The 26,566-nt window shown below is 37.7% G+C and overlaps 1 protein-coding gene across 7 annotated transcripts in view; it reads left to right on the top strand.

Moving 5' to 3' along the window:
• The window catches only part of XPOT (exportin for tRNA), a 175,880-nt gene extending 153,053 nt beyond the window's left edge, over positions 1-22,827 (top strand). For all 7 annotated transcript variants that reach the window (XM_069584743.1, XM_069584739.1, XM_069584740.1 and 4 more), the window contains 10 exons: positions 10-79; positions 1,748-1,986; positions 2,883-3,168; positions 5,537-5,726; positions 12,722-12,838; positions 13,275-13,390; positions 14,093-14,140; positions 17,402-17,473; positions 19,770-19,826; positions 22,181-22,827. In XM_069584743.1, coding sequence (XP_069440844.1) covers positions 10-79; positions 1,748-1,986; positions 2,883-3,168; positions 5,537-5,726; positions 12,722-12,838; positions 13,275-13,390; positions 14,093-14,140; positions 17,402-17,473; positions 19,770-19,826; positions 22,181-22,207 — 1,222 coding nt within the window. In that variant the 3' untranslated portion in view covers positions 22,208-22,827. The remainder of the gene's footprint in view (positions 1-9; positions 80-1,747; positions 1,987-2,882; positions 3,169-5,536; positions 5,727-12,721; positions 12,839-13,274; positions 13,391-14,092; positions 14,141-17,401; positions 17,474-19,769; positions 19,827-22,180) is intronic.
• The last annotated feature ends 3,739 nt before the right edge of the window (positions 22,828-26,566 follow it).

Genomic DNA, 26,566 nt, shown 5'->3' with positions numbered 1-26,566 from the left:
TTTATTCAGTAAACAAATGAATCCTTTCATTGAGGATATTCTGAATAGAATACAAGATTTATTAGAGCTTTCTCCACCTGTAAGTATCTTTCTTTCTAAATGAAAATTGGGGGGGGCATGTAGGGCTTAGATCTATTTACTAAAACTCTGTTGAGGTATAGTAAATAAACAGTATTAGAAATAGAAGAGGAAAAAAAGAAATAGAAGGGAATAAAAATTTGACTGATAGATTTAGCAGTGTGAGATATGGTCTGCTCTCTGTACTATTAAATGCCAGTGAAGTATTTTTTGGAGAAGAAATATTCATTTTCAAAATTATTCTCTGTTTAGTACTGTGATCACACAAGCGCTTCTCAGTGACTTCTACTAGTAGACTGAAATTTTATTGTTAAACTTCTGGCTTGAGGTAAAAAGAATTTCAACACTGCTTGATCTGAATATCTCGGTTATTTATTTCACTAGAAAGATTTAAATAATCTTTAAAAGATACCTTGTAAGCGCATTTTGACTGATACCTGTTTTTGTGTAAAATGCTGGCAATGTCAGCAAACTACTGACATTAACTTTTTTTTCATTTTGGTGAGAGTTATTAATGGAGCCACACTTGAAAAATGTTAAACATAAAATATTTTGTTTTTTAAATAAGTATCAGTATTTAGAGTATATGGGTTATTTAATTTCATTGCATGAAAGGTTACTAGTGAATTATATGGTTAAATTTGCCTACGTGCTAAAGAAATCTACATTAAAAGACTTTCATAGAGCCACATTTAGCCATGCCATATTTATGGATATTGGAAATTTTTTGTTTTTCTTATTGCACATAGAAACAAGAACTTGTACTATGCCTGTAACCTTTTTTTAATGTGTAAAAAGACTTGATTCACAGTGCTTTTACTGAATGTTGACTGCTTAATAGGGGTATAAATACTGTGTATTTATCTAACAACTTTAACTTTGTGATCTCAACTCCTAGAGCCGTGATTGGTCCTAATGTTATTTAATAAGTGTTTTAGTTACTTCTAAATAAGGACGTTCTCTTTTAAAAGATAGAAGATTCTTATATGTGTATATATACACACACACACACATATATAAAATATACATATACTTATATATATGTGTGTATATATATATATAATAAGGCCGCCACACAATTTATCTAAGACTAGGCTTGTAAATACTTTCTTAACAGGGAGTTTTATTGTTATATGTAGAAGGGCTTCTGATATTTTCCCCTTCCCCCTGGCCTCTCAGATTGCATAAATGTGAAAAATAACAAAACTTAGTAATAAAATGGGTCAGTGGATGTTTGCTTACACTTGAATAAGATCTTTTCATTTGCAGTCTTATTTTCAAACGTGTAAAAGTAACAACTCGTGTATGTGTTTATTATGTGGCATTTGTTGTTATTTAAATCTTAAACACTTTAAAATATTAATCTGTGTGGGCTTTGTCTTAACCTTCAAAGCACTTTGTATAACTGACTTTTTGCCTCCTAACAACAGATAAATTTTATAAAAGTAAAACAAGTTAGAAAACTTGATTATTACATTACATGACCATTTATGATGTCATCTCAATAGACCCCTCATCTTTTGACCTCTAATTCAGTTTATTTACAAGTACTCAATCTTCTTTTTATTAATGAGTTGATGTGATAGATTACGTCTTCTGTCCCTCTTTTACTTTTAAATGGGAGGAACTGAACAAATTAAAACTTAAATAAGACTAAATTTCATTTTAGGAGAATGGTTACCAGTCTTTGTTGAGCAGCGACGATCAATTATTTATCTATGAGACAGCTGGAGTGCTAATTGTTAATAGTGAGTATCCAGCAGAGCGGAAGCAGGCATTAATGAGGAATCTGTTGACTCCACTCATGGAGAAGTTTAAAATTCTGTTAGAAAAATTGATGCTGGCACAGGACGAAGAAAGACAGGCATCTCTAGCAGACTGTCTCAACCATGCTGTTGGATTTGCTAGGTGAGTGTGATTGGTGAAGATTGGCATTTAAATTGGCGAAGTGATTTTCTCAATATATACAGAATCATTTACTTAGATTTTTCTAGAACTAGGCATGTGTGTCATGTTTCCAAAACTGGATTGTCCAGAGAATTGTGTAAACATTTCTAAATTCATTAAATTAGGATATTTAGCTGAAGAAGGGAATAGATCTCATAACATTCTGCAGTTCTGACTTGACATCTTTCTAAATCCTTGACTTCTCTGATTTCTCTGGTTTAAGTTGATAATGTATTTAAGGAGATTCGCTTAAGTATATATACCAATGACATCAGGGGATCTGTTATGGAATCTTAAAGAGAAGGTGCTGAGGCTTCTTATTAGTTGTTGCATTGTGTCCCAACCACCCACGCTGTTGTTTCTCTCTCTACACATACTTCTTTATTGGTAAAGAATAACAGTATGAAAGTTACAGTGATTTTTAATTGGAAGCACTTAGAGAAAACTTCCATGCAAAAGCTTGTGTTAGAGATATTGTATAAATAACTCAATTCTAAGATTGTTTTCTAATATAAATTGATGATTTACACTTTGTGTAGTAGAGCCTATTCATAGTAAATAGATTTTTTTTTCTCTTTACTGCATATATTATCAGCAGGATTTTAGCAAAATATTTAGGTGGGCTCACATTTGAGAGATTGTATCAATTACATTTCATTCATTTAACTTGGGCCCTTTCTGGAATGGTAACTGGAAGCAACCATTAGCTAAAAGTGGACATAACTGTGACATGGAAAATAAAGAATTGGCTGCTTTGTTTTGTCAGTTTTATAATTTGTTGTGCATTGTTGTTTATTACTCCATAAACCACTTGAAGAATAAACTTAAAACCAGTTACCTGATCATTGTTTATGTAGTCGAACCAGCAAAGCTTTCAGCAACAAGCAGACTGTGAAGCAATGTGGCTGTTCCGAAGTTTACCTGGACTGTTTACAGACGTTCTTGCCAGCTCTCAGTTGTCCCTTACAAAAGGATATTCTCAGGAGTGGAGTCCGCACTTTCCTTCATCGCATGATTATTTGCCTGGAGGAAGAAGTCCTTCCCTTCATTCCATCTGCTTCAGAACACATGCTCAAAGATTGTGAAGCAAAAGACCTCCAGGAATTCATTCCTCTTATCAACCAGATTACAGCCAAATTTAAGGTACCATACACCTTCAGAGGTCAGAGAATTTCCTGACTTTAAGATCTCCTGACTTTTATATTTCTCTTTAGATATATTTTAGCATTTGACTTTTTTTTTTTTTAATATGAGTTATCTGAGGGCATGGAACATATGTATTTTTATCATCCCAATGTCTACAATACTCCCTGACACTCAGGGCCTGATCGATAGATATTTAATAAGAATAGAGCTTTTCGGTTCTATGCAGCAGAAGAAAACTATTAGTTTGGTGTTTTAGAAAAGCAAATGAAACTGCATTGGATACTAAATGTCAACGAATAAGTTAAAAGCACTGTAATTTGGGTATTTAAGTAGTTTAAAAGTACTTCAATGTCTGTTTTATGTACAAGGAAATTTAAGCAAAGCATAAGCTGGCTAATGAAATTGGCTGACACTTAAGATAGTGTTTTCTATGTTCAAAATCTGTCCTGAGCATTTTCTTATACATTCATTTGAATTTTGTAACAACCTTGGAAGTTAAGTATTGTTCTTTTATAGATGAAGAAACTGAGACACTTAACTGAGAAGTTAAGGTATTTGCTTAAGGCCATGTAAAGCCTTCACAGAATTCAATCATATAAATTCATTTTTAATTTAGCAGTGAAAGTGAAAGTCACTCAGCCATGTCTGACTCTTAGCTACCCATGAAATTCTCTGGGCCAGAATACTGGAGTGGGTAGCCTTTCCCTTCTCCAGGGGATCTTCCCAACCCAGGGAGAGAACCCAGGTCTTGTGCATTACAGGCAGATTCTTACCAGCTGAGCCCCCACAAGGGAAGCCCAAGAATACTGGAGTGGATAGCCTATCCCTTCTCCAGCGGATCTTCCCGACCCAGGAATCAAACCGGGGTCTCCTGCATTGCAGGTGGATTCTTTACCAACTGAGCTATCAGTTCAGTTCAGTCACTCAGTCGTGTCCGACTCTTTGCGACCCCATGAATCGCAGCACACCAGGCCTCCCTGTCCATCACCATCTCCCGGAGTTCACTCAGACTCAGGTCCATCGAGTCTGTGATGCCATCTAGCCATTTCATCCTTGGTTGTCCCCTTCTCCTCCTGCCCCCAATCCCTCCCAGCATCAGAGTCTTTTCCAGTGAGTCAACTCTTGGCATGAGGTGGCCGAAGTACTGGAGCTTCAGCTTTAGCATCATTCCTTCCAAAGAAATCCCAGGGTTGATCTTCTTCAGAATGGACTGGTTGGATCTCCTTGGAGTCCAAGGGACTCTCAAGAGTCTTCTCCAACACCACAGTTCAAAAGCATCCATTCTTCGGCGCTCAGCCTTCTTAACAGTCCCAACTCTCACATCCATACATGACCACAGGAAAAACCATAGCCTTGACTAGACAGACCTTAGTCGGCAAAGTAATGTCTCTGCTTTTGAATATACTATCTAGGTTGGTCATAACTTTTCTTCCAAGGAGTAAACGTCTTTTAATTTCATGGCTGCAGTCACCATCTGCATGATTTTGGAGCCCAAAAAAATAAAATCTGACACTGTTTCCCCATCTATTTCCCATGGAGTGATGGGACCAGGTGCCATGATCTTCATTTTCTGAATGTTGAGCTTTAAGCCAACTTTTTTGCTCTCCTCTTTTACTTTGATCAAGAGGCTTTTTAGCTCCTCTTCACTTTCTGCCATAAGGGTGGTGTCATCTGCATATCTGAGGTTATTGGTATTTCTCCCGGCAATCTTGATTCCAGCTTGTGTTTCTTCCAGTCCAGTGTTTCTCATGATGTACTCTGCATATAAGTCAAATAAGCAGGGTGACAATATACAGCCTTGACTTACTCCTTTTCCTATTTGGAACCAGTCTATTGTTCCATGTCCAGTTCTAACTGTTGCTTCCTGACCTGCATACAGATTTCTCAAGAGGCAGGTCAGGTGGTCTGGTATTCCCATCTCTTTCAGAATTTTCCACAGTTTATTGTTATCCACCCAGTCAAAGGCTTTGGCATAGTCAATAAAGCAGAAATAACAGGTGGATTCTTTACCAACTGAGCTATCAAGGAAACCCTAATTTAGCAATGGAATTCATTTATTGAGAATTTAAATTTGACAATATTCCATGATAATATTTGATTGTGGAATATGTTTGATTCCATGTTACTTGAACCTGAATCTTGAATTGTAAGAAATGGTTTGAACTTAATGATTTTTGAGGCTTTCAATACTGTATATGCTGTGTAGATTTTTGTCTTAATATTGATGTTTGCTAGCTGAATTATATAAATATATATCCTAAATATAGAAACTGGAAAAAAGCTTTATGTAAAACATGTTTTTCCTAAATTTTAAATTAGTAATTTTCTTATTTCTCAGATAGTAATAGTTGTTTCCTCTCTTCAGATACAGGTATCCCCATTTTTACAACAAATGTTCATGCCTCTTCTTCATGCAATTTTTGAAGTTTTGCTCCGACCAGCAGAAGAAAACGACCAGTCTGCTGCTTTAGAGAAGCAGATGTTGCGGAGGAGTTACTTTGCTTTTCTGCAAACAGTCACAGGCAGTGGAATGAGTGAAGTCATAGCAAATCAAGGTAGGGATGCATGCAGTGCCTAAATTGTCTGTTATTTGTCACAGTTCTGCATCTGTATGAGCAAGAGCTAGTTGAAGTAAACACTGAACTTTTTTTTTTATGATTTTATTTATTTATTTTTTTACTTTACAATATTGTATTGGTTTTGACATGCATCAACATGAACCTGCCACAGGTGTACATGTGTTCCCCATCCTGAACCCACCTTCCTCCCTGTACTATCCCTCTGGGTCATCCCAGTACACCAGCCCCAAGCATCCTGTATCATGCATCGAACCTGGACTGGTGATTCGTTTCATATATGATATTATACGTGTTTCAGTGCCATTCTCCCAAATCGTCCCACCTTCTCCCTCTCCCACAGAGTCCAAAAGACTTCTCTATATCTGTGTCTCTTTTACTGTTGTGCGTACAGGGTTATTACCATCTTTCTAAATTCCATATATATGCATTAGTATACTGTATTGGTGTTTTTCTTTCTGGCTTACTTCACTCTGTATAGTAGGCTCCAGTTTCATCCACCTCATTAGAACTGATTCAAATGTGTTCTTCTTAATGGCTAAGTAATACTCCATTGTGTATATGTACCACAGCTTTCTTAACCATTCATCTGCTGATGGACATCTAGGTTGCTTCCATGTCCTGGCTATTATAAACAAACACTGAACTTTTGAAGTAGTTGTATGTTGGCCACAAGGATGACAGTTCATTATTATCAGAGTGGCGATCACTTTCACTTCAGCGCTCTTAGAATTAATTTGTATTCAGTTCCTGTTTTCCTAAACCAGTGTTCCTTTTTCTTTTTTTTTTTAAGTTGACCAGCAATGTGTTAGCTTCAGATATACAGCCAAATGATTCAGTTATATACATATCCTTTTTCAGATTATTTTCCATTATAGGTTATTATAAGATACTGAATCTAGGTTCTTATTCTATATAGTAGGTCCTTATTGGTTATCTATTTCATACATTAGTAATGTATATCTGTTAATCTCATCAGTTAAGTTCAATTGCTCAGTAGTGTCTGGCTCTCTGCAACCCTATGGACTGCAGCACGGCCAGGCTTCCCTGTCCATCACCAACTCCTGGAGCTTGCTCACACTCATGTTCATTGAGTCAGTGATGCCATCCAACCATCTCATCCTCTGTCGTCCCCTTCTCCCACTTTCAATCTTTCCCAGCAGTTCTTCGCATCAGGTGGCCCAAGTATTGGAGTTTCACCTTCAACATCAGTCCTTCCAATGAATATTCAGGATGCATTTCCTTTAGGAAGACTGGTTGGATCTCCTTGCAGTCCAAGGGACTCTAAAGAGCCTTCTCCAACACCACAGTTCAAAAGCATCAATTCTTTGGCGCTCAGTTTTCTTTATAGTCCAACTCTCACATCCATACATGACCACTGGAAAAACCATAGCTTTGACTAGACAGACCTTTGTTGGCAAAGCAATGTCTCTCCTTTTTAGTATGCTATCGGAGAAGGCGATGGCACCCCACTCCAGAACTCTTGCCTGGAAAATCCCATGGGCGGAGGAGCCTGGTGGGCTGTAGTCCATGGAGTCTTGAAGAGTCGTACACGACTGAGCGACTTCACTTTCACTTTTCACTTTCATGCATTAGAGAAGGAAATGACAACCCACTCCAGTGTTCTTGCCTGGAGAATCCCAGGGATGGGGGAGCCTGGTGGGCTGCCGTCTGTGGGGTCGCACAGAGTTGGACACGACTGAAGCAACTTAGCAGCAGCTAGGTTGGTCATAACTTTTCTTCCAGGGAGCAAGTGTCTTTTAATTTCATGGCTGCAGTCACCACCTGCATGATTTTGGAGCCCCCCAAAATAGTTAGCCACTGTTTCCGTTGTTTCTGCATCTACTTGCCATGAAGTAATGGGACCAGATGCCATGATCTTAGTTTTCTGAATGTTGAGTTTTAAGCCAACTTTTTCACTCTATCTCTTTCATCAAGAGTCTCTTTAGTTCTTCTTCACTTTCTGCCATAAGGGTGGTGTCATCTTCATATCTGAGGTTATTGATATTTCTCCCAGCAATCTTGATTCCAGCTTGTGCTTCCTCCAGCCCAACGTTTCTCATGATGTGCTCTGCATAGAAGTTAAGTAAGCAGGGTGACAGTATACATTGTTGACATATTCCTTTCTCAATTTGGAACCAGTCTATTGTTCCATGTCCATTTCTAACTGTTGCTTCTTGAAAGTGAAAGTGAAGTTGCTCAGTTGTGTCTGACTCTTTGCAACCCCATGGATTGTAGCCTACCAGGCTTCTCCGTCTGTGGGATTTTCCAGGCAAGAGTACTGGAGTTGGTTGCCATTTCCTTCTCCAGGGGATCTTCCCGACCCAGGGATTGAACCCAGGTCTCCCGCATTGCAGGCAGATGCTTTACCCTCTGAGCCACTGCATACAGATTTCTCAGGAGGCAGGTCAGGTGGTTTGGTATTCCCATCTCTGGAATTTTCCAGTTTGTTGTGGTCCACACAGTCAAAGGCTTTGGCATAGTCAATAAAGCAGAAATAGATGTTTTTCTGGAACTCTTGCTTTTTTGATGATTGAACAGATGTTGGTAATTTGATCTCTGGTTCCTCTGCCTTTTCTAAAACCAGCTTGAACATCTGGAAGTTCACAGTTTATGTACTGTTGAAGCCTGGTTTGGAGAATTTTGAGCATTACTTTGCAAGTGTATGAGATGAGGGCAATTGTGCAGTAGTTTGAACATTCTTCGGCATTGCCTTTCTTTGGGGCTGGAATGAAAACTGACCTTTTCCAGTCCTGTGGCCACTGCTGAGTTTTCCAAATTTGCTGGTATACTGAGTGCAGTACTTTTACAGCATCATCTTTCAGGATTTGAAATAGTTGAATTGGAATTCCATCACCTCCACTAGCTTTGTTCTTAGTGATGCTTTCTAAGGTCCACTTGACTTCATGTTCCAGGATGTCTGGCTCTAGTTCAGTAATCACACCATCATGGTTATCTGGGTCATGAAGATCTTTTTTGTATAGTTCTCCTGTGTATCTTGCCACCTCTTCTCAATATCTTCTGCTTCTGTTAGGTCCATACCATTTCTGTTCTTTATTGTGCCCATTTTTGCATGAAATGTTCCCTTGGTATCTCTGATTTTCTTGAAGAGATCTCTAGAGTTTATAGCTTAATCTCATACCCCTGATTTATTCCTCCCCACTTCCTCTTTGGTAACCATAAGTTTTTTATGTCTATGAGTCTTGTTTCTTATTTGTAAATAAGCTCATTTGTGTCATGTTTTAGACTCCACATATAAATGGTATCATATAATACTTGTCTTTCTCTGTCTGACCCACTTTACCTAGTAGGATAGTCTCTAGGTTCATCCATGTTGCTGCAGATTGAAATATTCCACTATTTTTGATGACTGAGTATATCCCATTGTATATATAACCTACATCTTCTTTATCCATTCATCTTTTGGTAGACATTTAGGTTGCTTCCATGTTTGGGCTTTTGTAAATAGTGCTGCTGTGAACATTGTTGTGCATCTTTCTTTTCAAATTAGAGTTTTCATCTTTTCTGGGTATGTGGCCAGGAGTGGGATTGCTGGATTACATGGTAACTCCACGTATAGTTTTCTAAGAACCTCCATACTGTTATCCATACTGGCTGCACCAGTGTACATTGCCACCATCAGTGTAGAAGAGCTACCTTTTTTCCATATGCTCTCCAGCCTGTATTATTTGGAGGCTTTTTGGTGATAGCCATTCTGTGAGGTGATAACCTCATTGTAGTTTTGATTTACATTTCTCTAATAATTAGCAATGTTGCACATCTTTTTAATGTGCTTCTTGACCATCTGTTTGTCTTTGAAGAAATGTCTATTTAGGTTTTCTGCCCAGTTTTTGATGGGGTTGTTTATTTTTTTGTTATTGAGTACTGTGAACTGTTTGCATATTTTGGATTTAAGCCCTCATCAATCTCATAACTTGCAAATATTTTCTTCCAGTCTTCTCATTTCATTTATGATTTACTTTGCTGTGCAAATGCCGATAAGTTTGTTTAGGTTCCATTTATTTTTGCTTTTATTTCTTTTGCTTTGGGAGACTGACCTAAGAAAATATTGCTGTGATTTAGTTTGATGGTGTCATGTCTTATATTTAGGTTTTTAAGCCATTTTGCGTTTATTTTTGTGTACAGCATGAGGGAATGTTCTAACTTGACTGATTAACAAGTGGCTGTCTAGCTTTCTCAACACGACTTACCAAAGAGACTGTCTTTTTCTGTTGTATAATCTTGCCTTTGTGGATTAATTGACTGTAGGTGTTTGTGTGTTTCTCTGGCTTTCTGTTTGGTTTCATTGATCTGTATGTTCGTTTTTGTGCCATTATAATGCTGTTTTTACTACAATAGCTCTGTAGTGTTGTTGGAAGTCTGGGAGGGGTGTGCCTCCAGTTTTGTTCTTTCTTTTATTTTTTTCCAGGATTGCTTTGGCAATTCTGGGTCTTTTATGGTTCCATATAAATTTTAGTGTTATTTCTTCTAATTCTTCAAAAAATGCCATGGGTAATTTGATAGAAATTGTATTAAATCCATAGGTAACTTTGGGTAGTATGGTCATTCTAACAATATTCTTCCAAACCAAGAACATGGGATATCTTTCCATTTCTTTGAATCATCTTCAGTTTCCATTATCAATTTTTTATAGTCCTCAGCATATAGATCTTTTACCTCCTTGGTAGGTTTATTTATTGGTTGTGGTTTTTTAAATTTTTTTTGGACACAATCTCAAGTGTGATTGTTTTTTGCTTTTTCTGAAATTATTAACGAAATGTGACAGATTTCTATATATTAGACTTGTATCCTGCTGCCTTGCTGAACTCATTTATTCTAATATATTTTTTTGTGGAGTCCTTCGGGTTTTCAATATAGAACATCATGTCATCTGCCTATAATGACAGTTTCACCTCTCCCTTCCAGTATGGATACCACCTTTTCTTTCTTGCTTTCTTTCTTTTTTTTTTTTGTCTAATTGCTGTGGCTGAGACTTCCAATATTATATTGACTAGAAGTGGCGAGGGTGAACATTCTTCTCTTTCTCCAAAATTGAGCAGGAAGGTTTTTGGCTTTTCACCACTGAGTATTACATTCACTGTGGGTTTGTTATAAATGGCTTTTATTATGTTGAGATATACTCCTTCTGTACTCACACTGGTGAGAGTTTTTATCATGAAGGGATGTTGATTTTACCAGATGCTCTTTCTGAATCCACTGAGATAATCATGTGGTTTTTGTCTTTTCTTTTATTGGGATGGTATGTCACATTGATTGATTTGCATATATTGAACCACCCTTGTGACCCTGAAATAAATCTTACTTGATCATGGAGTATAATCCTTTTTATGTTTTATTGGCTTCAGTTTGCTAATATTTTGTTGAGGATTTTTGTGTCTATAGTCATCAAAGATACCAGCCTATAATTTTCTTTTTTTGTAGTGTCTTTGTCTGACTTGGGTATCAGGGTGATGATGGCTTCATAGAATGACGTTGGTAGTGTCCCCTCTTTGGTCTTTTGGAAGAACTTAAAAAAGATAGGTGTAAGTTCTTTGTAGAATTCCCCAATGAAGCTGAATGGTCCTGGACTTTTTTTGCCATGAGTTTTTTTTTTAAGACAGATTCTATTTCACTTCTAACGATCAGTCTGTTGAAGTTACCTGTTTCTTCTTAATTCAGATTTGGTAGGCTGTATGTCTCTAGAAATTTTTCCATTTCTTCTAGGTTGTCCATTTTGTTGCTATATAACTGTAATATTACAATTTTTTTAAATTTCTGTAGTACTGGTTGTTATTTTTCATTTTTCATTTTGTTTATTTGAGTCCTTTTCCTTCTTGATGAGACCAGCTACAGGTTTGTTGATTTTGTTTATCCCTTCCGAAAAACCATCTCCTGCTTTTATTGCCTTTTTAATCTTTCTTAATCTCTATTTAATCTGTGTCTTCTCTCTGATATTTGTTTCCTTCTTTCTGTTGACTTCAGGATTTGTTTGTTGTTGTTCTAATTCTTTTAGGTGGTAGGTCACATTGTTTGAGACTTTTCTTGTGTTTTTGAGGAAGGCCTAGATCACGAGGAACTTCTGTCTTAAGGCTGCTCTTGCTGCATCCTGTGGGTTTTTGTATGGTAGTTTTTCATTATCACTTGCTTCGGTATTATTTTTTCTTTTTTCTTCTTTGATTTCCTCATTGACCCATTGGTTTTTTAGTAGCATGTTGTTTCGTTTCCACATAGTTGTTTTTGTGTGTGTGTGTGTGTGTTTTGTGTGTTTTTTTGTTTGTTTTTTTGAGTCCCTGGTGGCTCAGAGGTTAAAGCGTCTGCCTGCAATGCGGGAGACCTGGGTTTGATCCCTGGGTCAGGAAGATCCCCTGGAGTTGTTTTTCATTTTTCTTTCTGTGATTGATCTCTAGTTTCATGCCATTGTGGTCAGAAAAGATACTTGAAATAATTTCTATCCTTTTATATTTACTGTGGCTTGGTTGTGTGTTCCAGTATGTGTTTTAGTCTAGAGAATGTTCTTTGTTTGCCTAAAGCTATATTAGTTGATTCCTTCATAGTGTAATACTGTGATGGCTTCTTGCTAGAATTGACCTGACAATTGAATCTTACTGTCCACTTTGCTTTTTTTTTTAATTAACACATTAGTGCCTGGGGGATTTTTGCAGAAATTTAATGACTGTGGCCAGCAATTAGTTATGTAACTGAACATTGAATTGTCTCTGGTCAATAAGCTATCAAAAATGGACTACAGGGGTCCACATAGAAAATTTTGCTATATGGAAGTCCAGAGGACGGGATAATGAGGGAATAGTAATTTTTCAATGTTTTATACTTGAAATTTAGAGAGCCAGGATAATAAAAATTGAGGGATCTTATCAACCCTGCAGATGCTTTTGTCTTGTTACTATATATGAAATCAGAACTTCAGATTGCCTTTCTAGTTCTTTTTCAGATTGAACTCGGGTTTTTCTCTTCAGGTGCAGAGAATGTAGAACGAGTGCTGGTTACTGTTATTCAAGGAGCAGTAGAATATCCAGATCCCATTGCTCAGAAAACATGTTTTATTATCCTTTCCAAGTTGGTAGAACTCTGGGGTAAGATAATTCTTTTTTAAAAAATCTTGGGGCTTCCCCTGGTGTCTCAGTGGTAAAAGAATCTGCCTGCCAATGCAGGAGATACAGGTTTGATCCCTGATCCAGGAAGATCCCACATGCCTTGGAGCAACTAAGCCCGTGCATCACAACTATTGAGCCTGTGCTCAAGAGCCCAGGAGCTGCAACTGCTGAAGCCTGCGTGCCCTAGGGCCCGTGCCTCAACAGAGAAAAGTCCACGCAGCAGCAAAGACCCATCACAGTCAAAAATAAATATAATTTTTAAAAAAATTCTTCATTCCGCAACCTGTTTCCTAAGACGAGAGATGAAATGGGATCCTAGTCCTAACATAGACAGGCGCTGGGAGTTGATTTTCACTGGTGATAAATTAAATGACTTCATTATTATACAAGATGAAAATTTGAATTTTCTTAACAGGAGGTAAAGATGGACCAGTGGGATTTGCTGATTTTGTTTATAAGCACATTGTCCCTGCATGTTTCCTAGCACCTTTAAAACAAACCTTTGATCTGGCAGATGCACAAACAGTATTGGTAAGCACCTAGGAATCTCTTTAGACCTTCTTAGATCTCATGTATTCTAATTCACAATTTCTTCCTTAATGCCAGGCTGATTATATTAGATTTCAGTGCCTTTAAAAAATAATAATAATTTCAAATTAGAATATTCATTAAAAAAATTTTTTTAAACATTGATGATACCATTTGGACCTTTTGTGAATTCTTCCTAAATCTTGATATTAAAGCTAACTGTATAAAATGTAGCTCCTGCAGTTTTAACAACCAGGACTTTTTCTAGGACTGTGAAAGGGTACACGATGCAAACATTCTTTAAAGCTTGGTTGGGTTACTAGTTTCCTGCCACTTCTTTCATTCTAAAACTTGTGCTTAATGTTGTTGTTTTTTTTCTTAATCATTAAGAGAGTAACTTTCTCTTCCTCATTTGATAGTTTCACCAAATCTCATCTTTAGAATGCTTAATGTCAAGCAGTTGCCCTTTATTCATTTCCCTAGGACCAAGTAAAAGCTTGATTTCTTAATTATAATGCACTACATTAAGACAGTAGTTTTGTATTTTTCTGTCTAACTCATTTGTTCCTTTTGCCTGTCTGTTACCATTCCTTTCTCCATCTTTTCTTTGGCAGTAAATGTTAGTGAACAGTGGCAAGGGAAAGAAATGTAGGATCAGTATTTAAGAATTGACTGTATTAAATTTCTTAAACTTGCTCTTCCTAGGCTTTATCTGAGTGTGCGGTGACACTGAAAACAATTCATCTCAAACGGGTAAGCTTTGTACTTCCTGCCCCCTTATTTTCAGCTTGCATGTTTATTTTTTATAGTTTTAATTGCATATGTCTTATTCTTGAAAACAATCTTTTATGAAAATTGATTAACTTTGCTTTCGACTATCTTGGATGTGAGGGTGGGGTTGAACGAAAGAAGTAGTATCTTTTATTGTCTTTCACATTTGGGATAACCAGAAAGTTAAAATGTATATTTGTTTGGTTTGACAAATAATAAGAAAAATCTTAACCAGAATTTCACAATCCCCGGTTTTACTACCTGGTAGGTTCTTCACAGATTTGTCCAACTTCTTAGTGTTACCAATTGGTTAGAGCACTTCACTACTTCAGAAGTTTGTAGTCCCCTTGTTAACCTAACAATTTGTATAAATCATAAGTGATTCTGGGCTGAATCTAGCTGGTGTGTTGTTTGCTTTATATAGTGTTTTTAATTAGGGAGTTGTTGCCAGCATTTGAAAATAGGTCCTTTTTTAAATTTTTAAACAAAGATTTCTGTCTCCGGCTTCTCAAAGCCAGGATGCCAGCACAGGACTAGCAGTCCCACATAGCTGAAGTCATCTAGTGAGCAGCACCTTCCCTCAACCACCCAAAATAAACACGTGAGGTTTTGTTCAGAGTCTCCATACATCCCACTCCCTCATTTGAACTTAAATTTTTGATTCCAAGAGAGACTTGAAGGGTTTTCAATCCAGCAATCCAGCATTTTCTCTACACCTATTATGTACTAGGGAGGAAAGGGCTATGTGTTTGGGGCAGCAAGGGACCTGTATAAACATGAATAAAAAGTGCCCCAACATTTGTGGAGCTTAGAATCGGGCTTCCCTGGTAGCTCAGCTGGTAAAGAATCCACCTGCAATGTGGGAGACCTGGGTTCAGTCCCTGGGTTGGGAAGATTCCCCTGGAGAAGGGAACAGCTACTCACTCTAGTATTCTGGCCTGGAGAATTCCATGGGCTATCCATGAGGTCACAAAGAGTCGGACATGACTAAGCAACTTTCACTTAGAATCGGGGAGACCAATACTTAAAAACTCGATTGGATGTGTTAAGTAAGTACTTTAATAGAGGTATAGTAAATTAATCCATTTGTATTAAATGTAACATGGTGGGACTAAAGATGAATGAGCAGATCTGCCCAGGCAGTATATAAGTCAATACTAAAAAGAGGGAGTATTTTTCTGTTTTTTTATAGACTGTGAAACAACTGTGGATTCATTAGACTGACCAGGAGGAGCTGGCACTCTGGACAAAGATACTGTGACAGGTGTAGGAAGACAGATCAGGTGTTGCAGTGTAGAGTTAGTGACGAATAATGTTATCCTGTTTAACTAAAGTATAGGGGTAGAATAGCTAAAAACCGAATTGGGACTAGGTATGTGTTTCGTGTGAGAAGTTGGGAAGTCAGTAGGCAGTGATTGTAATTTAGAATAGCTAGGTAGAAAAAATGTACACAGAACACTTAGAAACATGGGTCAAAAGCAGTTAGAACTGAATACTGGTTTTGGAGTTCTCAGGTTGTAGTTTGTTAAGATGGAGTAGTAGGAATGAATGAGACTTTCTAAGACCAGGACAGAAAAAACTTTGGCTAAAGCAAGAGTCAACAGAAAGCTAGGACCAAAGGTATGAAAGTTAGGGAATAGAGTCATGAAAGAGAAGACTGGTTAACATTGTTGGATGCTAGAGAGTCAAGGAGAATGAGAAATAGCAGACAGTAAGAATGATATTTACAATTCGGAAGTGTTTATCTTGTCCTCAGAGTTGTTCTTTAGACACACAGAATTGAATCAAGTGAAACATTATATCTGAAAATTATTTACTTCATTTTTCTATTTTCTCATTTATTTACCTGGATATCCTCTTGAAGTTAAAGTTTACGTTTCCTCATTAAAAAAAAACGAAAACAAAACTATACTCCCATTTTTAAGTGGTAACAGTGGAGTTGTATGCAGTGATGAGCAGTGAATGGGCGATTAGTACAGGGAGAGGAATAGAATAAAGAAATGAGAAGGAAAGTAGAAGTGATATGAGAAACTTGCACAAACAGCCCAGTATTATCTCCTCTCAGGAACAAGTTTCCTTAGAAGGATCGTGAAATTGTGACCTGGATTGATCGGGCTAGTGGGTCAGCAGTCAGGGTAGATAAGGAAACATAAAGAAAGCCTTTGATTCAGGAGCAATAATGTTAACAGGAAATCCAGATATTAATGCAGGGAGAAGTACATTGAGGAGAGTTGGATTGCTTTTGTTTTGATAGCATCCTTTCAGTTGTACTAGGTTGGAGTAATCAACATATTAAAGCATTTAAGTTAAATTCAAGTTTGAAGATGAAATTAGCAGGGATTTTGTTTGCTTGTTTTCTGAGTATTGGATTTATTGCATTCGGTTGAGGCCACTGTCTCAGCAACAGAGTGCTATAAGAAAGGCGTTCTCAAACTGTGTCCTAAGTCCTTTGTAGGTGTTGAGAAGGGGTGGCGATTAGGGGTGAGTTTGTGGAACTCTTCTCCCCTCCCTCTGCCAAGTTTACCCTTAAAAAGCCAGATAACTATTCCGAAAGTTTTAGCATCTAGAAGTACTAGCAGTTGGCAACAAAGGACAGTGGTTTAAGATATCAAATGACCTGCTCTTTATTTAGTATTTAGTACAGACTTAATTAACAAAAACTGGACAAATCACCCTATCTTCCTGTGTCTTAGTTTCCTCACCTGGCTACTAAATTCCTGTTTCCTAGTTTATTGAACAGGAAGAAGGAGGTGTGCTTTTATTGCTGTTATCTCCTATGTAGCATTTATTCTTTCTTGCTTATATTTTCATTTCTAAAGATGTTAACTTTCCTGGCACTACCCTCAGGCTTCCCCCAGTGTGCCGGTAGTCCACTCTGATAGATTGGGAGCACCTCTCTTTGCTTTCTTGTTCAGTCCTGTGAGTCAGACTCTGGTTTTGTGATCTCTTGCATTTAAAAGAATATTTGTTGAGTCGTTAGCACTGCGTAACACTGCGTAATGTTAATATGTCCTGAGTGCTAAGTGTTATTCTAGCAGCTTTACGTTTGTTAACTCATCGAATCTTCACAATAACTCCATTTTTTCAGAAACTGAGGCTCAGGGAGATTAAGTAACCTACCCAAATTACTAGAAGTTAGCTAGAGCCAGGCTTCAAAGCAGTCTGGCTTTAGAATCTGTGTTCTTAATCAAAATACCATATTGTATTTAAAGTATTCACATATTGTTCCAATTTAATTTTCAGGGCCCAGAATGTGTTCAGTATCTTCAACAGGAATACCTGCCTTCCTTGCAAGTAGCTCCAGAGATAATTCAGGTAAGAGCTGTTGTAGCAGATATTCCTCTTAATCTTAATTAAAGAAGTTGTTGTTTAGTCCCTAAGTCATGTCCAATTCTTTGTGATCCCATGGATTGGAGCCCACAAGGCTCCTCTCTCCATGGGATTTCCTAGGCAAGAATACTGGAGTCGGTGGCCATTTTCTTCTCCAAGGGATTTTCCCAACCCAGGGATTGAACCTGCATCTCCTGCTTGGCAGGTGGATTCTTTACTACTGAGCCACTGTAATTCAATTTAAATTTTGATTGGAGAAAGCCAAACCTGGAAGTTCCCTGGTGGTCCAGTGGTTAAGACTTCACCTTCTGGTACAGGGGGTACAGGTTCCATCCCTGGTCAGGAAGCTAAGATCCCACATACCTCTTGGCCAAAAGACCAAAACATAATCATTGTTGTAACAAAATCAATAAAAAGGCTTTAAAAGAAAAAAGAAAGCCAGAACTATTACATTCACCTTGACTTAATACACATAGGATAGCCAAAGTCCAAACATCAGAGGGTCTGTGAAATTGAATGGGGGAAAAAAATGTCTTTTTCTTTTCCGTCTAACAGAAATTTAATTTCCTACCATGTGTAGGTGACAGATCATAATAGTATTCACGTTGCCTGTGACTTTGTCACTCATAGGAATCACAGATATTTTTATATCACGTTACATTGTCCCAGAGATCTTGAAATAGCCACTAGACCTTGTTATCTAAGTCAGTAAGTCTTATTATTCTGCCACATATCACAAATATATCTCATAAGCATAATTCATTATCATTAGTTTGCTTTGTAACCCCATGTATTTTAAGAGTATTTTTTAAAACATTCTGAAAGTGGTCTAATAGGCTCCCCAGACTGCCAGAAGGGACTGTGGCACATGAGTGCATGGTCTGAAGGTTTGTGCCAGGTGGTTAATTTTACACAGGCCAAGCTCACCTGTGCTTAGCTTGTGAATTTGAAATCATATTTTGAGGTAAGTGGCACATTTTTATGATGGCATTCAGTTGTTCTCTGAGCATCTAGTTATCCAGACCTCTTGTGCAACAGCACATAGTTCTAATGAGGTATCAAAGTCCCGATTGAAACTAGAGTTAGGATCTCTTGTGTAGATTCTAAGGATTGTTTCTTCATCAATAGTATTTTATAATGCTGTTTTATAAAAGGCACTAAAAAACTGAATGAAAAATAGACCTCACATAAAAATACTCACAAAATTATTTTTTAATTTATGGTCTCTAATTTTATGACATATCTTTAACTTGGGTGTTAAGTTTCTCATTTACCATTTGTTACATAAGTAAATTAATATTTTATAAAAAGGTATGCTACTAATTACTTATGATCTTAATGCATCAGGAACAGAAATATACCACTCAATGTTGAAGAGCTCAAATAGTTTCCTTGGTTCCTAAATGAAGCAAAGTTATTATATTTCTATCTAATAATTTGCTTGTAAAAGATAATGATTCCCAGTTTTCCCTTTTCTCATATAGCATCTGACTGCGCTTCTTGAACAATTCTATTGAGGAGAATTTTCTCTTTTTCGTTTGGTCTGGCTCCTCGCAGTTACCCTTTTACTAGATGAGAACAGCCATAGCCATGTAATTTTTGTCCCACTCACCCTTCTGAGGCAAGAGTCCATCTTCCCCAGAGCATCCATGTTCTCTAACATGAAAACAGCCTGTCTGAAAAGTATTACATTTGAAAATGTCTTATAACCTTTTTGGTGAGGAACTGTTCAGGTTAATTTTGATAAATTATAATATGAATACTGAAGATGTGAAGCAACCTGAATGTCTGTTGATGGGTGAATGGATAAGCCAAATGTGGTATATACATAGAACAGATATGGTTCAGCCTTTAAAACAAAAAGGGAAATTTTGTCGTATGCTACAACATGGATGAACCTTGAGGACGTTACGCTAAATGAAATAAGCCAATCACAAAAACAGATACTGTATTGTTCCACTTAAATGAAGTATCTAAAGTGGTCAAACTCTTAGAAACAGAAGGTAGAATGTTGGTGGCCAGGGGGTGGGGGCTGGGGAGAAAGTGGGGAACGAGGACTTTTCAGTGGGTGTAGAGTTTTAGTTTTGCAAGATGAAAAATTCTTGACATCTGGTGCATGACAGTGCATATAGTTAACAGTGCTGTACCGTATATGTGGTTAAGATGGTCAGTTTTATGATTTTATTATCACAATTTTAAAAGAATATTGTGGTTTTGAATTTTGATGAATTTAATACAAATGACTCATTCTTTTCTCTCTCCTCCCCTCCTGGCCCCTCAGGAGTTTTGTCAAGCACTTCAGCAGCCTGATGCTAAAGTTTTTAAAAACTACTTAAAGGTAGGTATTTGGAAAACTTACATATCTTCATACAATTAGGTGGTGTTTCAGAGCCAATACATACTACAGTATACTGTATCATACTGTAGTTTGACCAACAGTTACATAGTTACATATTTGGGATCTCTTTGCTCTAAAACCTGCTTCTAAGAATCCACAATTAATAGCTATTACTACATTTCAGTTTTATGTGAAGGCCCTTTCAGCTGAGCTCCTACAAAAGGTTAGAGGAAGTTAGATAAGCACACTGAATTGTATATGCCTGACCATGTTGATACGAAAATGTCATTTCCTTTCAGTTTTGTGATGTAACTAACTAGGTACTAGAGAATTGGGAGAACAAGTAATATTTAAGAACAGCTACCCATATTGAGTTGAAAGTAAGGAACTAAAAATAAAAAAACAGAAGTATGAGTTACTTGGTTATATCCTATCTTGAAACTTTCAAATTTGCAAAATGGACATTAAGGCTCTTTTTATAGTCATAAAACCACTGAATTAACCAAACCAACCTCCAGGTATTTATTTGGTATTCATTTCTACAGTTAAATCCATGAAACAGCTGACCCAGCTGGTCACTCAGTCAGCACTCTGTGACTGCCTTGTTATGTAACACATACTGTCCTAACTGCTGCAGATACCAGTATGAGTGACTTTCCTTGCCCACAAGGAGCTCATGGTCTGGAATTAAAGTTATAGTGTGACAGCTTGAGGAACTGTTCTTTACTTTATTAATTATGTTCAACAAATTTCAGGGTAAAGCACGTGCTAAATTTCTTAGTGATAAGTAACTTAATGGCTCCCTGGTCCTTTTGCCAAAGGCATTCAAGTCAAGGGACTTCACTGATAAATAAGTGTGCTATCCTTAAACTTTGGTTCTGCCATCTTCCCTTGCCAGTTTTTCCCCTAGTAATAGTTTGTCAGCTTAAACTGACCAAAGAGTTTATGAGAAGAGAGTTATTGTTTATCATTGGGAACTGTCCCCTTTCCCAGTTCCCCATGAAAGCAAAGTACCTGTGGAAGTAACCTCTGTTAAGTAACTGATCATCACACTGGATTAAAGGACTAAAAATAAATTGTAACTCTGTTAGAGGTATCTGTTCCAGCAGGTCTAGGTACATTATAGGAGGCTTGTGCTCCAAGTATATTCATCCCAACAGCATTTAATAGTCTTCCTCCCAAGCGCAGCTTCTCTATGGCATTATTCTTCTAGTTGGAAAAAAAAATGAAGTTCCTTCTTTTGAGCCTCCTCTGTTCCTGTCTGATTAATCCTTGGATCTTGCTGATTGTTTCCTCCCCACTGTCTCACTTATTTTCTGTCTCCCCTGCTGCCACTGTGGTGTAGGCTTCTGTTCTCTAAGAACACTCTGATTTCCCTTCCCTTGTTCTATCCAAGCTGATCCATTTGAAAACATTGAAAAGTTTTCTGAAATTCATTCCTTTTCTTCATGATCTTCATAGGCTTAACTGTTGACTAAACAGTAACACATTCTTTAATTTGGCATTTAGGTGCCTTCCCCGCCCCCCCTCCCGCCCCCCCCCATTCTGAGCTCAGACTACTTTTTTGGTTTTTCTTGCAGGAATATCCCTTACTATTCCTGCTGTTCTTCAAATATTCTGCCTTATTAGCACACTTTTCCTTTAGGAATTCTACCCATTCTTCAAGGCTAATCTTAATCATGGCCTCTATGTTTTGCTTATATAGTGATGATTCTTTTCTCTCCACTTAGATAGTTAATAATTATTATATGAATGTCTGATCTACTAGGTGTTACAGATATAATGATGAATGTGGTCCTTATCCATAATGAGTTTACTGCCTTCTATTTACTCTGGTGCTTACTTAACATGAACCCAACTATGGAAGGGAGTAATATTGAGCCAGTGCTTAGCACAGCCTCTGGCCTACACATTCATAGTCTTAGATGTTAAATTAAAAGTATTTTTTTAATAATCAAATAATAGTTAAGGGATAATACCTGCTATCTTTAGCTTTGACTTGTTTGTTTCTTCTTCAAAATTTAATTTCCTAGCATTAACTTTGACAGTAGTGCCAGTCGGCAAACCATTGTCAAGAGCGTGTTTTCCTCTCACTGCTTGACTCCATAGCACTGGAGGTAGCACCATATTTTCACGAGTTTCCCAATTGAGTAGTGGCAACATTAGTTATCTCTACACTTTACCAAGTTGTCTAGAAGAGAAAGTTGTTGGCTTGTATTATGTGTGGATTTATGGAGTATATGAAATGTTTTAGAAGAGTGACTAGCACCCAGTAAGTAACATGGAGCCCTTCTTGAGGTAAAGGTGACAATCATCTGACATCAGTACTAAGTGAACTAATACCTTATTTACAGGTGTTCTTCCAGAGAGCAAAGCCCTGAGGACTAGAGCTCCCCGTGCCTACTTCATGATCAAGAATTCCAGTTAATAATTTATAAAAAAAAAACACAATTTTTTGTGTGCTGTTCACCCTGGTCTTTTTAACATTGCTTTGAGCTTATTGCAGTATATGTATTGGGATTTTTTTCTGTAAAATGGGTGTAATTTCCCCTAAATTACAGGTATGTGACAACATAGAGAAGTTGCATGCCGATTAAATCGTTCTGTATAAAAATGCTGTTGTAAGATACAGCAGAGTTATCCTAGTACCTTTTTTTTTAACTTGAAACTTTTAAGTCCTTTATAAAGACCATAGCAAGAAAACAGTGTATTTCTTTTTCATTACTGAATATAAAATGTTTGAAAATTTAAATTTTTGTTTTATGTGTGCAGACTCATAAACTGTTTCATTTATGTGTGCAGACTCATAAAAAAGTGGGGGGAATAAAATCAAAATTAACTTTTTTGTAGATAGCTATTACATTTCCTTAAACTGTTTAATGCCAATGTGTATTCTACAAAACAGAATGGTTTCATAAATTAACTGATTGAAGAGTAGGTGCTGGTGTTATACATTTTTTATTAAAAAAAAAAGCAAATAAATTTTACGTAGTGAAATATATCAAGTCTTTTGGAGTTATTTTAAATACTTGAGTCTTATTTTTTCATCTCTCCTTGATTTTCCATTTAAAGGACTGCACATACTGTATAAGTGTTTGGATTATTTAGTTATGCTCCTAAAAGAGTATATCCTACTTTGTTCTATTAAGTAATTTAGAATCTTTTTTCAAATGCACTACAAAAAGCCTGTGTGCATATGTTGATAGAATTAAAAATCTAATATTTTCCATCTTAACTGGATTTACTTAGGGCACAATATACCTGTGTGTTTATAATGCTTATTAGTAGCTGCCGGTTTAGTTCCCTGCCTTCCCCCATTTTTATTCATAACTATGCAAGAAACCTTCCCTGGTGGCTCAGACAGTAAAGAATCTGCCTGCAGTTTGGGAGACCTGGGTTCAATCCCTGGGTCGGGAAGATCCCCTTAGAAGGAAATTGCTACCCACTCTAGTATTCTTGCCTGGAGAATTCCATGGACAGATGGGCCTGCGGGGCTAGAGTCCATGGGGCTGTAAGGAGTCGGACATAACTGAGTGATTAACACTTTGACTTTCATGTAAGAAACCAAGATGATAAGACCAGCAGTACTACTGGAAAATTAAGAAAGGATGGACAACACTGAGCAGCAGAATTACTATAATCATCATTTAAGTTTAAATTCCAAACTCTCAAGTAAGGTTTTAGAGTGGCTAAGGGTTTTTTAACCTTTGGCCCATGTGGTCCCTGGAGGTTTCATGGATGGGCTTCAGTGGTCTTCTAAATTCCCTAAAATCGTATCCTTAATTTTACATAAATATTCTCCTGGGGTTAATATTCTCCAGAAACGATTTTAAACATTTTCCTAACATCATAGAATAAAGTTGCTAAACTAAGTTAACAGTTAATTGTAAAACTGGATCAATGAGATGTATATTATAGTCAGCCCTCTGTATGTGCAGGTTCCACATCCATGGATTCAACCAACCTTAGATCAAAAATACTCGGAAAAAACAATTTCCAGAAGGTTTGAAAAAGCAAAACTTGAATTTGCTGTACTTGAGAACTATTTATATAGCATTTACATTGTATTAGGTATTGTAAGTATTCTAGAGATCATTTAAAGTATGTGGAAGGATGTGCATGGATTACATGCAAATACTATGCTATTTTATATAAGAAATGAGCATCCAAGGATTTTGGTATCTGGGGGTCCTGGAGCCAATCCCCTGTGGACGAAGGGATGACAGTACTTCAATAAAAATGATTTTAAAAACAGATGAGTGAGAGCTATTGTTCTTTGACAAGTTCCCCTGTACAGTGGGAGAGATCATTATTGCATAGCATAGTAGTTAAGAGCTTAGACAGGCTTGGGATCCAGATTCAGTGGATTCCGATAGCAGTTATGCCAGTAATTGGTTTTAGAACCTTTGACAAGTTTTCTCTGCCCCAGTTTACCCATCTGTAAAATGGGGGAAATAATGGTAACTATAAGAATCAGTAAGTTAAACATGAAAAAAGCTTACTGCAGCATCTGCTTATTGATAATAACTATTGTTTAGTCACTAGGTGGTGTCTGACTCTTTTGTGACCCCATGCTATTTTATATACTCTTGTAACCTGCTGGGCTTCTCTGTCCATGGGATATTCCAGGCAAGAATACTGGAGTGGGTGGCCATTTCCTTTTCCAGAGGATCTTCCTGACCTAGGGGTTGAACCCAAGTCTCCTGCTCGGCAGGCAGATTGTTTGCCACTGAGCCACCTGGCAAGCCCCCAATAGCCATTGTTACTGTACTGTTTATTCCATATATGTAAAGGTGACACCTCCTTCTTCCTTCCTGGCTCTTTAAAGCCCTTCAGAAGATTCACAAGTGTTGAGAACTGAGAGAAATCAAAACAGGGGCATTAAGAATCTAAATAGAGATTAAAACTTCATGTTATCTAATGTGTAATAATTCACACCTTCCTTCCTTGAGGTTGTCTAGAGCACTTCACGTAGGGGGAGCCATAGCAATTAGGAAACTTTCATCATAAATTGCCTTACCTGTATTGTATAACAGTCTCCAAAAGCAAACACCCCAATAATTAATTGTCTCAAGGGTGAATCTCACCTTAACAAAGCCTCACTGAGGCAAGAAGACGGATTTGTATGTCTTAACTATGGAACTCTAAGTTTTATGAGGCCTGGTATAGTTTTGGGCCTAACAGTTTATTTAAATCTTAAATACTAACATTAAATGCTTCACAAATGGCTTGATCTTCCAGAAAAAATATTTCAGTGTTCCTCACTTAATGCAGTAAACATTTTGAATCAAGGCCTTCAGCTAATCACATTTTCTCCCATTCAACTTTGAGATGTAGGTTATACTGTTGTAAGGAACTTGGACTCAAGGCCTCCTTGGCATTAGATAGGGGTGAACTAAAATTAGTGGGAATTGTAAGCAGTGAATAGATCCTTGTTAGAATGATTTCATCATTAAACATTGTTTAAAAGTTTAATAATGAAAATTCCTTTGTAACATTATAGTGGACTTTTGTTATCTGTTTTGTACCTATGGTATATGATAAAAACACACTTAAGGACTTAAGTGTTAGTTGCTGAGTCGTCTCTAACTCTGCGACTCCATGGACTGTAGCCAGACAGGTTCTTCTGTCCATGGGATTTTCCCAGCCAAGAATACTGGAGTGTGGTGCCATTTTCTTCTCCAGAGGGTCTTTGCCATGCAGGGATCGAACCCAGGTCTATCGCATTGCAGACAGATTCTTTACCTTCTGAGCTACCAGGGAAGCCCTAAAAAACAGGCTTAGGTTAAAAAACAAACTGTCTAAAGCCAGCTCAGTTGCTCAGTCGTGTCCGACTCTGCAACCCCATGAACCACAGCACGTCATCAATAGCAAAAAGGGCTGGGACTGCAATCCAGGTCAGCTCCATTCAAAAGCCTCTGCTTTTAAAACACTCTGCCATAGTTTCCTTCTTTCACTCCTGGCTCCTGTAGTTCTCACCTGGAAAGGACTCCCGCCTTCCTCCTTCCCTCCGGAATTTATCCCTCAGCAGCAGAAGTCTCTTGAGCCTCTAGTGCTGAGAAAGGTTGCAGTGCTGTCAGTGGGCCAGAGGGATCTCTAGGGAATAGCCGCTTGAGCTCTCAGCGGCACAAATATTGCAGGTCACCTGATTATAGTCCCTAGATTCTCCACTATTGTCGTTTTCCAAAGCAAGAGTACTGGAGTGGGTTGCCATTTCCTGCTCTAGGGTATCTTCCCGATCCAGGGATCGAACCTGGGTCTTCCGCGTTGCAGGCAGACACTTTACTGTCTGAGCCACCAGGGAAGCCCGAAAGTGAGTGAAGTCGCTCAGTCGTGTCCGACTCTTTGCGACCCTGTGGACTGTAGCCCACCAGGCTTCTCCGTCCATGGGATTCTCCAGGCAAGAATACTGGAGTGGGTTACCATTTTCTTTTCCAGGGGATCTTCCCGACCCAGGGATCGAACCCGGGTCTCTCGCATTGGAGGCAGACGCTTTAACCTCTGAGCCGCCAGGGAAGCCGGGAAGCCCAAAATACCATCCAAAAAGATGGAATTAAAAGAGCTTGTTTACATTCAATAATCTGGCTCCCCTGCAGCCAACGTGGTCTTCTTTAAAATACGTACTAATCTATCCCTGAAGCGATGGCCTCGCACGTGTCAGTATTCTGCACAGCTGTGATTATTAGATATTTGTAATCATCGGTCCCTATCTGTCTGACCCACCATCACTGCACTGGGGG

Source organism: Ovis canadensis, chromosome 3 (genome assembly GCF_042477335.2).
Source record: "Ovis canadensis isolate MfBH-ARS-UI-01 breed Bighorn chromosome 3, ARS-UI_OviCan_v2, whole genome shotgun sequence".
Classification (NCBI taxonomy): domain Eukaryota; kingdom Metazoa; phylum Chordata; class Mammalia; order Artiodactyla; family Bovidae; genus Ovis; species Ovis canadensis.
This window is presented reverse-complemented; position numbering and strand designations above follow the sequence as displayed.